The sequence below is a fragment of the Spathaspora passalidarum genome (genome assembly GCF_000223485.1).
Source record: "Spathaspora passalidarum NRRL Y-27907 unplaced genomic scaffold SPAPAscaffold_3, whole genome shotgun sequence".
Classification (NCBI taxonomy): domain Eukaryota; kingdom Fungi; phylum Ascomycota; class Pichiomycetes; order Serinales; family Debaryomycetaceae; genus Spathaspora; species Spathaspora passalidarum.
The window spans coordinates 126,369-140,110 of NW_006767427.1; the positions used below are offsets into that span (position 1 = coordinate 126,369).

At 37.6% G+C, this 13,742-nt stretch overlaps 6 protein-coding genes across 6 annotated transcripts; 4 read left to right on the forward strand and 2 right to left on the reverse strand. All coding sequences in view use genetic code 12, as the record gives it.

Annotated features, from left to right (window-relative positions):
* Nucleotides 1-227: 227 nt before the first annotated feature.
* Nucleotides 228-1,273, reverse strand: SPAPADRAFT_149868 (uncharacterized protein; the record flags this gene model as incomplete). The annotated part of the gene is made up of 1 exon (XM_007374188.1): nt 228-1,273. One exon carries the CDS (start codon nt 1,224-1,226, stop codon nt 228-230), a length of 999 nt encoding a protein of 332 aa, XP_007374250.1.
* Nucleotides 1,274-1,484: 211 nt separating this feature from the next.
* PUS7 (pseudouridine synthase) lies at nt 1,485-3,521 on the forward strand (the record flags this gene model as incomplete). The annotated part of the gene is made up of 1 exon (XM_007374189.1): nt 1,485-3,521. One exon carries the CDS (start codon nt 1,485-1,487, stop codon nt 3,519-3,521), a length of 2,037 nt encoding a protein of 678 aa, XP_007374251.1.
* A 160-nt stretch (nt 3,522-3,681) lies between these two features.
* Nucleotides 3,682-4,638, forward strand: SPAPADRAFT_136200 (thiosulfate sulfurtransferase; the record flags this gene model as incomplete). Its single annotated transcript, XM_007374190.1, has 1 exon — nt 3,682-4,638. One exon carries the CDS (start codon nt 3,682-3,684, stop codon nt 4,636-4,638), a length of 957 nt encoding a protein of 318 aa, XP_007374252.1.
* Nucleotides 4,639-4,949: 311 nt separating this feature from the next.
* On the reverse strand, nt 4,950-5,948 carry SPAPADRAFT_137270 (uncharacterized protein; the record flags this gene model as incomplete). The annotated part of the gene is made up of 1 exon (XM_007374191.1): nt 4,950-5,948. One exon carries the CDS (start codon nt 5,946-5,948, stop codon nt 4,950-4,952), a length of 999 nt encoding a protein of 332 aa, XP_007374253.1.
* Nucleotides 5,949-7,467: 1,519 nt separating this feature from the next.
* Nucleotides 7,468-8,640, forward strand: SPAPADRAFT_60091 (uncharacterized protein; the record flags this gene model as incomplete). Its single annotated transcript, XM_007374192.1, has 1 exon — nt 7,468-8,640. One exon carries the CDS (start codon nt 7,555-7,557, stop codon nt 8,497-8,499), a length of 945 nt encoding a protein of 314 aa, XP_007374254.1.
* Nucleotides 8,641-9,584: 944 nt separating this feature from the next.
* SPAPADRAFT_135872 (uncharacterized protein) lies at nt 9,585-13,670 on the forward strand (the record flags this gene model as incomplete). The annotated part of the gene is made up of 1 exon (XM_007374193.1): nt 9,585-13,670. The coding sequence occupies one exon, from the start codon at nt 9,585-9,587 to the stop codon at nt 13,668-13,670; it is 4,086 nt and encodes a 1,361-aa protein (XP_007374255.1).
* Between the last annotated feature and the right edge of the window lie 72 nt (nt 13,671-13,742).

Here is a 13,742-nt window from a genome sequence, read left to right on the forward strand (position 1 = left end):
ATGGATTTATTGAATTTACAGCAGCGAACGGAATGTGCTAAATGGGTTTAGACATCTATTGACAACCCCTATATTCGTCTGTTCTAAATTTTTGGCTGCTTTTTTTTATGTGTTTACCTTTTGTCCCAATTGGGATTTACTGCAAATTTTTTTTTTTTTATGTAAAGATTTGATACTTGTGATCTTAGACAATAAGCACGTGAAATATATACGAATTACACATTAATCTATAATACAAAACAAGCACGATCAGTAACATCTTTGCCATACCAAATAAACCAATCCCTATATTTTTTGTTTAAATCCGATCCACCAGTTTCAATTTCATTCATGGCAAATATAGCTGATCTGACATCAGAGTAGAAGATACTAAAACACAACTTCCTGGAAATCACCGATCCAATATCTAAAATCTTGCCAAATCTGCCAAAATCTGCTTTGACATCTTCAATGTTCAAATCTTGAGAGTAATGGATGGTAGGTTCTGGGTAAAACATCTTGTCTCCACTGCGCAACTGTTTCCCTCTAACTTCCTTGGCGAGGATGAGGCATCTTCTACATCCATGTTGGATGATTTCCATCAACAAAGGTTTAGAAATAGGTGGGTGGTAATTGACGTTTTCATTTTCATTCATCCACCATTCGACCCGTAATCTCTGACCATTGACCATTAACAATCCCGTAGCTCTTCCGTAAGTGTAAAACTGCTTGGCATGTTCAGGGAATATAAAGTATAATTCAATATGGCCATTGTTCAACTGGACAACTTTTTCAAGTGGACCACCACAAACTTGCTGTAAAATACTGTTAATGCCCATGGACGAATCGACATTGGTCAAAACAACCACTCGCTTCCTATGGGAGGACTCATGTGGTTTTCTCGTCAATGTTTTGAGTAATTTTTCCGAGTGGTTATTCTGGTTAATATTTTCCACTGAAGGGTTAATGCCAACTAAAGGATTTTGGAACCTACCCTTTCTCCTCGGAGTGATGGTAGCGGCCCTGTCCTCTTCATCTGATTGATCATATCCTGTATTATTGACTGTGCTTGTAGACTCTTGTTCCAGTCTACTAAAGGGCCACGAGCACACTTTTAAAAAGTTGCTTCTCCTACTTCCAACGGTATGCCCACTGTACTTTTGTTCATCGGAAACCAACCCGGCACGGGAAAACGAGGGAAATCTAATGGAAGAAGACGAATCTGTCTGCACCATTGACTTAAACATTTTTTGACTCCTACCAAGATTTCAGCTGGCATTGAATAAACTATTTTTATCTACCATATATATGTAATTTCTTCTTGTGGTATGAAATAACAAATTCGCTATCTCGATATGAAATAACAAATTTGCAACTTTTTGCCCCAAACATTCTTTGCAACATCAGAAAAAATGCTCAGTGAAAAAAAAAAAAAAAATAATTCGATGAGTCCAGATACTTTAATGCTAACCTTCAGATCTTCAGCTTTCACAAGGTTAATCATGATGGCTAACACGTTAAAGAGAGCTGCATCTACTCAATCAAATGATTTTTCCAAGAAAAGTAAAGTTACACAAGGGTTAACTGAACCAGAGGTGGGGATTACCCAGTTCCTCAACCCTAATGTTGTTGGATTCACGGGGTCCATCAAGACTTTATATTCCGATTTCCAAGTCAATGAAATAGACATGACGGGAAAAGTCGTCCATTTGGAAGATGACGGTATTGACGTGGGTAAATCTAAAAAGGAAAGGCGTCTCGAGCAAAGAGCGAAAGAGCGGGAAGAATTAGAAGGGAAATCCGAAGAAGAAATAGCCGAAATCTTAGCTACGAGAAGAGCCGAAGCGGAAGCCAAAGAAAAGGAACAAGAACAATTGCCAAAGTATACATTGAGCGATGAAGACAAAACCGAATTGTTAACTCTCATAACCGAAGAAGAGTTGAGCCAGGTTGAAGAGTTATTCACCACCGGTAACAACTTTGAAACCAAGTCCTCCTTCGATGATAAACAACAAAGAGGAAACTTGCACCAGTTGTTTAGAAAAGCATTCCAAGGTAAATTAGAAACCGTAACTACCCCAGAAAACACATTCAGAATCAAAATCGCAACCAAGAAATCTCGGGGCCACAATCAAAACCCCATGGATAGCATGCATCATGTTGACGAAAATGGAATTATGAATTATGGTTTGGGCCCATTCAAGCCATATTTGCATTTCACATTGTTTAAGCAAAATAGAGATACTATGGATGCTGGTGCTTCAATTGCTAGATTGTTAAGAATTCCAAGCAAGGCAATAAGTTATGCTGGAACCAAAGATAGACGAGGTGCTACTTGCCAACGAGTAAGCATTCATAGAGGTAAAGTGCTTAGAGTTAACTCGTTAAACAAAGGGTTAACAAATATTGTTCTTGGAGGATTTGCCTACGAAGACACGGGATTAAAACTTGGTGATTTAAAGGGGAACGAATTCTTAATCACCATTAGAGACGTGGCCAGTGACTCCGGAGAAGAAGTGGCCAAAGTCATTGACAGATGTTTCCAATCATTAAGAGACCACGGATATATCAACTATTTTGGAATGCAAAGATTTGGAACGTTCTCTATTTCCTCTCATACTTTAGGTGTCCACTGTTTAAAAGAAGATTGGAAATCATGTATTGACTTATTACTTTCCGAACAAGAACTGATTGCTCCTGCATCAGTAGAAGCCAGAAAGGTGTGGGCTGAGACTAGAGACCCTTCAGAAACTTTAAAGAAATTGCCTCATTTCTTTAGTGCTGAAACCTCAATTTTGAAAGTGTTGGAAAAGGAAAAAGTCAAGGAAGACGGTGATTATAACAGAAATGCATATTTCAAAGCAATCATGGCCATCCCTCGTAACCTTAGAATGTTATATGGCCATTCATACCAATCGTACATTTGGAATATCGTTGCATCCAAGAGAATTGAGTTGTTTGGATTGGAATTACAAGAGGGCGATTTAGTAATTGTCGATAACGAACCAAAACCTAAGACTGACGAAGATGACGATTTCGAAGAAGATGTGGCTGTAAGCACCGACACCAAAGTAAAGGCATTGACTAAAGAAGACATTGAATCGGGCAAATACACCATATTTGATGTGGTTCTCCCTACTCCTGGATTCAAAGTTACATATCCTGAAAACGAAACATTGAGACAAGTTTATGTAGACACCATGGCCCAGGACGGATTGGATCCATTCAAAATGGCTAGACGTATCAAGGAATTCTCACTTCCTGGATCATACAGAAGCATCTTAGCCAAAGCTGAGAACTTGACCTATGAGATTGTAAATTACGAACTGAATGAAGCTCCACTTATTCGTACCGATCATGAAATCTTGCAATTGAAGAAACAAGGCGAAGTTGAACCAAAAAGAATTGTTGATTCGCAAGGGTCGAAAATCGCTGTGGTTTTAAAGATGCAATTGGGTGTCAGCTCATATGCCACGATGGCACTTCGTGAATTCATGAGGATTGATACTTCCAGAATGAGTGATTCTATGTATAAACAATAAGTGTATATAATAACAATAAGATTTTACTTTTTTTTTTTTTGCGGTAATTCCAAATGGTGCTACCCACCACTACCGCGTGGGGTAGATTTTATGTTCGTCGGCCCAAAGAAATTTCGGACTTATTTCGAAATCATACCCTTACACTTTGTACTCTCCAGTCATGGCTAAACCAATTTTATCAACTATAACTCCAACAGCATATCGGGCATTGCTCTCGCGCGCCAATGGAATCAATCGTGTGGTCCCCATTGATGCCACTTGGGTGATGCCCAATGTTCCCCGAACACCGGCCAAGGAATTCCTTGAAGTTGAACGGATCCCAAATGCTGCCTTCTTCGATTTAGACAAGTATTGTGGCGATTCACCCTATCCACATATGCTCCCTACTCAATCCACCTTCAATGAAGCCTTGAATGACTTAGGGTTGAAAAGCACCGATTCAATTGTGGTTTATGACACCGAGGGCAACTTCTCTAGTCCTAGAGCAGCATGGACTTTTTCATTATTTGGCCACCGTCAAGTTTATTTACTTGACAATTACTTGAATTATAAAAAGAGCCTGTTCCCTTTGGACACTACCAAGATTGACAGCTTCAAAACACCCTTATCAAGCGAAGCTACTTCAAATACTGCAATTCCTGAACTGGAATTCAAGACCAGGTACAACCAACAAGTGATCGAGTATGAAGAATTGTTAGACTTGGTTAAATCAAACCAATTAGCCAAAGATTATCTTGTCTTGGATGCCCGTGCTTTAGGCAGGTTCACCGGTGAAGCCGACGAACCAAGAGCAGGGTTAAGTTCAGGTCATATCCCCGGTGCCAAATGTTTACCATTCCCCAAGGTTCTTGATGCCAACAAACAGTACAAGTCAAAACAAGAAATCTTGCAAGTGATTGCTCATGATTTGAACATTGATCTTTCAAACGACGCCTGGAAGGAAAGATACCCCAAGGGAATCATTGTCATGTGTGGTACTGGTGTCACTGCTGTTATTTTAAGATTTGCCTTAACTTCCATCTTAGGCTTGGATGTTCCCGTTCGTGTTTACGATGGAAGTTGGACCGAATGGGCCCAAAGAGCTCCTAAGGAATTCATAGTCAAGAGCAATGGATAGATATAAATATATATATATTATAACCAGAATTAAACAATATAAATAATAAAAATATATATATGGGAGATGTAAAAAGAAAAAAAAGAAAAAGGATTAGCAAAGACAAACAGACAGATAAAAAGATATAAAGTGTTAATACCAATGTGAAATATACTTGAAAAAAACCAAACAAAAGCACAATGAATATAAAAAGCAAAAAGTTATAAATGACTGAAAAAGAATATGACATGGGGGGGATGGGGGAAATGCATTTGAAATATTCACAAGAAATATATTTTTTGTAAAATTTTTTGTGTAATTGTAGATTAAGATTAAGTAGCAGTGGCTGGTTCAGGGAACGATAAGAACTTATACTTCTTTTTAGTAATGTCATATAAATCATTTAATGCGGCATCGTCAACAAACCAACTGACTCTTCCGGCTGCTCCTTCATTGACAATTGAACTTGGCAATCCCTTTTCTGGTCTTTCCATGATGGTTCTAATAATTGGTGCCTTGGTTTTACCTTCAACCACAAACGTTACTCTTGCAGCATGACAAATAACAGGGATGGAAAGAGTTATTCTATTCTTTGGTCCTGAAGGAGCATTCTCCACTGGTAAACACCAAGCTAATTTTTCACGTAATTGTTCTCCGAAATTGGGGAATAATGAGGCAATGTGTCCATCGGGAGCACAACCTAATAATAACAAATCAAACATTGGTAATTTAACACTATCCTTCTTGGCGAAATTTCGAATCAATTGTTTTTCGTAATCATCGGCAGCTTCTTGATTATCATCAATTAGTTCTTCATCGATATGGTAAATGTTTGGTTTCTTGTCACCTTCAATCAAATCGAAAATTTCTCGTTTAGCTTGGCCATAGTTGGAATCAGGAGAATCAAACGGCACTAATCTTTCATCGGCGAAGTAGATATCCCATTTATCCCATTCGATATACTCTTGTCTTGGCAATAACCCCTGGTGTAAGATCTTGATTAAGGAACCTCCAGATATGGCTATTTTAAATCTAACTTCTTGTTTCTTGTGAATCTTCTTATCCTTTTTAGCCTTGCTGCCGCCATTGGTGACGTTATTGCTTATACCATTTTGACTTTGACTTGGACTATGACTAGGTGATTGTTGTGTTACAGAGATACCACTGGAAGATTTCAATAGAGCTGGACGCAGCTTGATTAGTTCTATTTGTTTTGGGTCAGTAGTGTTGTATAATGTTTGGTTTTGGGCAGAAATAACATGATCGGCTACTGCATCGGCCACACCCAAGAATTCAGGAAAGGAATAGATTAAAGGAACAGTTGTGGTCATGATGACGTGGATTAATTCTACGTATTATAATAATTGAGGGGTAAGTGTTGTTCAAGGGGACGCGCGTTGCTATATGTTGTTGACTATTGCCGTTGTTGCCGAATTGTTCAACACCAAATGTTTTTTTAGTAATAGGGGGACACGGAAAGGAGGGACAGACACGGAATGACAAAATAGCAAGATGAACTAATTAAGCAAGCAATGATTCAATCTATCGATTATGTCTGTGTGGGTTCGATGTATCACGATTTTTGTTTTGGTTGTTGCAAAGATTCGTTTAAACTGCAGTAATTAGCAAGGGAAATCTACGTCTTTTTTAGTTTTAAAGCGTTTTTTTTTATTTTTATTATGACAGTTGGAAAAATGTGTGTGTAAAAAAAAAAAGTAGTAAAAAGTCGTGCAGTAGTGGACAAAACTGCCCACACTAAAAATATGCGTGAGTTAAAATCCGAATAGAAAATTCTTTTATTTTTTTCTTTTTTTTTCGTTCGGTTTCTATTCACATCTCCCCCCCTCTCCCCCCTTGGTGTTAGAACCACCAACCGTATGTGGTGCAAAACAAAGAAGTTCCCCTGAACTTTTACCGTCTTGGCTTTTATTTTGTACACACGCGACTATTGTACGTTAAATTATGCTGTTTTTTTTTGACCCGTTCTTGGCAATATGTGATGTAATGCTTGGTATGTAGATAGGCCACCAAAGTCCGAAAAAGCCACTTTTTTTCACGTGAACTACGATAACGAGTTTCTAAATAGATAAGGAGTATTCGTAACCCTTCTCCATTCCTGTTGCAAATTAGAAATAACCGTCAGCAATGAAGAAGAAATTAGTTCATTCTTAAGTGGGCTATACGAGAGGGATACGTATCAAGGGGTAAATATAGGGGGGCAACCCCCATTGTCTATCTCATGACAACCAAAAGAACTTCCTAACCACGTCAACTAGGCTTAGGTTTTGGCTCGTAATTGAGATACCAACTGTCTAGTTTGTATTGTGATATTTGTAATTGAAATCTCAACTTCTTCATCCATTTATTTTAACCTTCATGTAAAAGTATACATTGACACCTTGTTGCAAAAAATACACAAAAAATCTTCAAAAATTTGCCAATATTATACTTATCCAATTACCAAGCATACAATTTAATCTATTAGTTTCTACAAGCAATCAAATATAAGCAGAATATTCGAAGGCAGATTTTATTCTTGTTTTAGTGACACCAACCCGTCATTTCTGAAATAGGAAGAGGGGCTTATACGGATTTGTTCCGAACTTAGCTAATAAGAAACAGCTAACTCATGGGACTAAACCTACAGTTGACCATACAACTATAACCTTCGATAACCTTAGAATATCTCAAACCTCTATATGGATTAATTTCAGGATAAGCTATGAGATTACCCACCGTGCTGCCAAAAAAAAAAACATGCTGAGCCGCATACAAAATTTTCCCCAGAGTAATTACCATCACATTCATCTGCCATTTTTTCCGTTGCCTCCCCCCTCCCCCAACCCCCCCTTGATATAACAAAAGTTAACCATTGCTTGCTGGAGTGAGTTAACCCTTAAAATCAATTACTATTTGTTCATATCTCATTAATCAAGAATGACGGTGGATAATTACTTCCAACTTACATTTCATTTGGTTTCCGAATATATAAACTCAATATTCCCAACTGGTTCCAATTACAGTCTTAAACACACCACCAATGAAGGGAAATTAAAACAATCAGAATTATACCACAACGAGGAAAGAATTCTAATTTGTAGTTTTACAGAAATAACCAAATACCAATCATTAGTTAATCTCATAAATGCCGAGGGCAGATTAGACAATGCGTTGATTAACTGGGAATGGTTTGATTTGGATGAATTAAAGTTTCCTATAAAGAAAGACAAGATTCCTCAAGATTTGATTGACAAGTTCAATACCAAGTTTAGATTACTTATTGATGAACAAAAAACATCATCTATTTTCGAAAGACCAAGTCGTGTTGACGAAGGGGGACCTACAATTGAAGAAGAAACTGATACTGAAGAATTGCCCCCTGCACCCCAAGCACCACAAGTTCCAAAGGCTACAACGGGTGATATAAGAGTGCCCCCACCCACCACGCGTCCACCAGACATGCCTGACTTTGAAGATGAATATGAAATCAAGGACCACAGACAGCCAATCCAACCAAATATTGTCCCTTCTATAGGAGATGACGATTTAAACCCTCCAGGACTTCCACGCCATCCAGAATTGAAACCATTTATTGATCCATTAGCAGCCGGTTCTGCCGGCACCAGTGGGGGAATGTATCCCACACCCCACCATCCCCTTTTTGGACAGCCACAACTGGGTAATTCATCCAGGAGAGGTGTTCCTCCAGGGGCCAGATTTGATGATCCTTACGGAGAAGATAATTTGGATGATTTAGGCATGGGTTTGCCTGGAAATTTAAGAGGTCCAGGTAGAGGCGGACCAGGCTCAGGACCTGGAGGGCCTCCTGGGTTTATGTTTGGTGGTGGTGGTGGCGATCCCGGGGGACCTCCCTTTCCTTAGAAGAGGAGCTGGTAGATTGTGAATACAAGAATGGAAAAAATAATAAGAAAAAATTTGGGTTCTATTGGTTCCTCGTATTTTTTATATAGGTTGGTGTGCTTTCTAGTATATAGGTAGAAATAAATCAAACGAGGAAATTCTATTATCGGTGTATTAATTAGCTAAATTAGTCTATTATACCTAAATACCCCACTCTCACTTATACCCCATGTTTAGTTTCATTAAATTTCTGCATTCTTGAACTCTATTCTGGCCATTGTTCAAAGGAACATTTTCGTATAATACAGTACCGCCTTATTGTTTATGATTTTGATAACAACCGTCAAAGGTATTTTTAACACTCATAGTTACCGATGAAAACACGAATACAAGTCTATGGAAGCATATTTCGGCAATAGATACCAGAATGTTCGACACCAAACAAGCTTTTTTAATTTGACACCAATCTGGCGAATCACCGCATTCAAGGAGATTCTATAATGGTCTGATTGGTTTGTTTTGATTAAGTCCTTGTACGTATAGCACGTAAATACGACTTCGCATAAACTTCAGCGGGTGTATTGAAGAGAAATCATATCTGTTTTAGGTAATTGCTGCACAAAGCACTGATGCAAGAGAAAAATATTTTTTTGCATTGTTGCAGCTAATTTGTTGCTGCTTTAGGAAATTTGGAACAATAAGCATAAAAATTATAAATTTAGCACTTATGATTTACTAAATCGAGGTATGACCCACGAGACAAAGCAAGTTCACTTGGGATGCTATTTATATTATGCACCTTGGCTTCGCCTTTTATTCTTTCCTTTTTTTTTTTACTAGTCAGCGGTAAAGTTATGTCCAACCCATATTTCCTTAGAAGATTGCCTGATATTAGAGAAGAAATTCCCGAAAATCCATTCCATGATTTCGATCAGGAATCTTCTATCCAGCAAGCTCATTATTCGTCCAGATCTGACGAGTTTGTATCAGTAGGAACACATTTAGAAGAAGGATCTATTTGGTCAACACCCTCAATGTTTCATCAACAAAAACCATACCACATGCAGCATGACCAAGCTACAAGATATTCTTACCCATATAGTGAAATGCTGCACCAAGTCCTGCACGAGATTGAATTAGAAAGCCAGGAAGCACAGTTACAGAATGAAAAACGATGGTTTTCATGGATGTTCTCTAATAAAGTACCCCCTATTCCCATTGAAGAAGAAAGACAGTTTTATCCATGGAAAATCACTAATCTATTCATGAGAATGGGATTCTGGTGGATATGGCCAATATTGAAGAAAGGTTACCTTCGTACATTATACCCCGATGACTTATTCAAATTAACACCCGAACTTACAGTTCAACAATTACATGGCCAATGGGAACAACATTTGGAGAAAATCATAACATCAGCAGAAACATCATATAAAATGAAGCATCCAGATTTATCTGGGTTCAAATGGCCTCATTATGCCATTCCATATGCATTATTCTTGACATTCAAATGGCAATACTTATTTTCCAGTCTTTGTCTTTCTCTTGCTTTTGTATGCACCACATTATCTCCCTTGCTTACCAGAAGACTAATTGATTACGTTGAATACAAATATTTTGGCCTTGAAACAAGTATTGGCAAAGGTGTCGGGTACACTTTAGCTTCAGTTGTGCTTATCTTTATCAATGGTTTGTTGTTGAACCATTTCTTTCACAATGCTATGATTTGTGGTGCTCAAGCAAAGACAATTTTAACCAAGGCACTTTTATTAAAATCATTTCATTTGTCCAATAAATCCAGACACATGTTTCCAGTAGGGACTATTACTTCATTAATGAGTACAGATTTGAGTAGAATTGATTTGGCTATTGGATTCCAACCATTGATTTTATGTTTCCCTATCCCAGTGGTGCTTTCAATTGTATTATTGTTAACAAATATTGGCACCCCTGCATTAACCGGTATTGTTTTATTCGTGGTTTCCTTAATTGTCTGTGTTTTGTTGACGAGAAAGTTGTTTAAGACCAGACAAAGAGTAGTTGAGTACACTGACAAGAGAGTATCACTCATGAGACAAGTATTGAACAATTTGAAAATCATCAAATACTATGCCTGGGAATTAGCATACAAATTAGCCATCACCAAAGTCCGTCAACAAGAGATGAAATATTTATTTACCATCAAAGTATTAAGAAACTTCATTACTGCTTATGCCGTTACCTTACCTGTTTTAACATCCATGATTTCTTTCGTCACCATGTGGGCTACCCATTCCATGAAATCACCAGGTCAAGTTTTTTCATCGTTAAGTTTATACTCAATTTTAGCTCAAGCTATTATGTTGCTACCAATTGCTTTAGCTACTGGTGCTGATGCTTTAATTGGGTTCACCCGTTGCAAAGAATACTTATCTGCTGAAGAATTTACTCAGCCATTACACGATAAGTTGTTGGCACAAGAAGAGAAGTTCTTTACTGGGTTTGACAATGATAATGCTGTTGTTAATATTAATCATGGTAATTTTGTTTGGGAAACATATGACAATGAATTAGACGACAAGTTATGGGGAGATAACAAGGAGAAGGAGGACCACAAAAAAGAAGTTTCAGGTGAAAAAGATGCCCATTCAGTCAACGTTTATACCGAGTCTGTGGATACTACTTCTATATTCTCCAGTCAAGTAATATTCCCGGGCTTAGTCGATATCAATCTTTCCATCAAACAAAATGAATTCATAATTGTCACCGGGGTGATTGGTTCCGGTAAAACATCCCTTTTGCATGCATTGGCAGGCACAATGAAATTGACCAGTGGAGTTCGTAGCGTCACCAAAGACCATTTACTTTGTGCTACACCTTGGATTCAGAATGCAACTGTAAGAGAAAATATTGTGTTTGGTAAAGAATTTGATCCTATCAAATACAGTCAAGTCATACATGCTTGTGCTTTGGAAGACGATTTGAAAACATTACCTGCTGGTGACAATACTGAAATTGGTGAACGTGGTGTCACATTATCTGGTGGTCAAAAGGCTAGAATCAACTTGGCCAGAGCTTGTTATACCGATGCTGAAATTTTGTTGTTTGATGATGTCATTTCTGCTGTTGATTCCCGTGTGGGTAGACATATCGTCAATCATTTGTTTAAAGGATTGTTAAAGGATAAGACTATTGTATTGGCTACTCATCAATTAGGTATACTTGAATGTGCTGACAAAATTGTGTTTTTAAATGGCGATGGTACTATTGACGTTGGTACAATTGAACAATTGAAAGTTAGAAATCATGGATTTTATAAGTTACTTGAATATTCAAACAGTGAAAAGAATGAAGAAACTAATGAAACTCAAATCTCCACCAGCTCAATGGAACAATTTACTTCAGATGAAGGTGCCAGAACAACTACTGACGAAGAACGCGCCACTAATGCTATTTCTTGGAATATCTATAAACGTTATATCGAGTTGGGTCAAGGTATCTTTGGTAAGTTTGCCATTCCAATCTTTTTAGTCCTTGTTGTGATTGCTACTTTCTGTCAAGTATTTACCAACACCTGGTTATCTTTCTGGGTGGAAAAGAGGTTCCCTGGTAAAACCGATAATTTCTATGTCTCCATTTACGTCATGTTTGCTGTCTTAACTGTCATATTCACTGCTATTGAATTCACCATGTTGGCATATATGCAAAACCAATCGGCACAAATTTTGAATGTTAAAGCAGTGGCTAAAGTTTTGCATGCACCAATGAGTTATTTGGATACGACACCAATGGGAAGAATCCTTAACAGATTTACTAAAGATACCGATTCCTTGGACAATGAGATTGGTGAACAAATGAGATTGTTTATATTCCCCTTGGCTTTGATTATTGGTATCATGATTCTTTGTACTTGTTACTTGCCTTATTTTGCCATTGCTGTTCCATTCCTTACCCTTGGATTTGTATTTTTAGCTAACTTCTACCAAGGTTCATCTAGAGAAATCAAACGATTAGAGGCAACACAAAGATCAATGGTGTACAACAACTTCAATGAAACATTGACTGGTATGGCAACGATCAAGTCCTTCCTGGCTGAAGCTGATTTTATTGCCAAGAATGACTATTATTTGAACAAGATGAATGAAGCTTACTTTTTGACTATTGCCACTCAAAGATGGTTATGCGTACATTTGGATATCATTACTTCGATCTTTGCTTTGATTATCTGCATGTTGTGCATTACTGAACAATTCAATATTAGTGCTTCATCCACAGGGTTACTTTTATCCTATGTTATTCAAATTGTTGGTTTGTTGTCATTGACAATTAGATCCATGACTCAAGTTGAAAATGAAATGAATTCTGTGGAAAGAGTACATGAATATGCATTCAACTTGCCCCAAGAAGCTCCCTATAAAGTAGATCGTCCAGGCATACCACCAATTGATTGGCCATGTTCAGGATACATCAAATTCAATAATGTTCAACTTAGATATAGACCAAACTTGCCTTTGGTTTTAAATGGACTTGATGTGAGTTTCTACCCCGGTGAAAAAGTTGGTATTGTTGGTAGGACCGGTGCTGGTAAATCATCAATCATGACAGCACTTTATCGTTTAGTTGAATTGGAAAACGGTAGTATTGAAATTGATGGAATGGATATTTCTAAATTGGGATTGTATGATTTAAGATCTAGATTGTCTATTATCCCACAAGATCCGATCTTATTCCAAGGTACAATTAGAAGTAACCTTGATCCAACCAACGAATACGACGATGATGCCTTATGGTCAGCATTAGCTCGAGCAGGACTTACTGACCACCATACCCGGTTTGAACCAGAACACAAGTTCCATTTGAATCAAAAAGTGGAAGATGATGGAATCAACTTCTCCCTCGGTGAAAAACAACTTATTGCATTATCCCGATCATTAATTAAACAACTGAAGATTCTTGTTCTTGATGAAGCTACTTCGTCAGTGGATTTTGAAACTGATTATAAGGTTCAACAAACAATTGCCAAGGAATTCAACCATTGCACTATACTATGCATTGCTCATCGTTTAAAGACAATTTTGAAGTATGATAGGATTATCGTAATGGATCAAGGTAAGATTATCGAAAAGGGTGTACCCTCACTTCTTTACAAACAAGATGGTGTATTCAAATCAATGTGTGACAAAGCTAATATTAATCTCAGTGATTTCGCATAGTTTGTATAGACTGATACATATCAAATATACCCCCCTCCCCCCTTAATAATTTAAATCTACAATGTGTCAGTA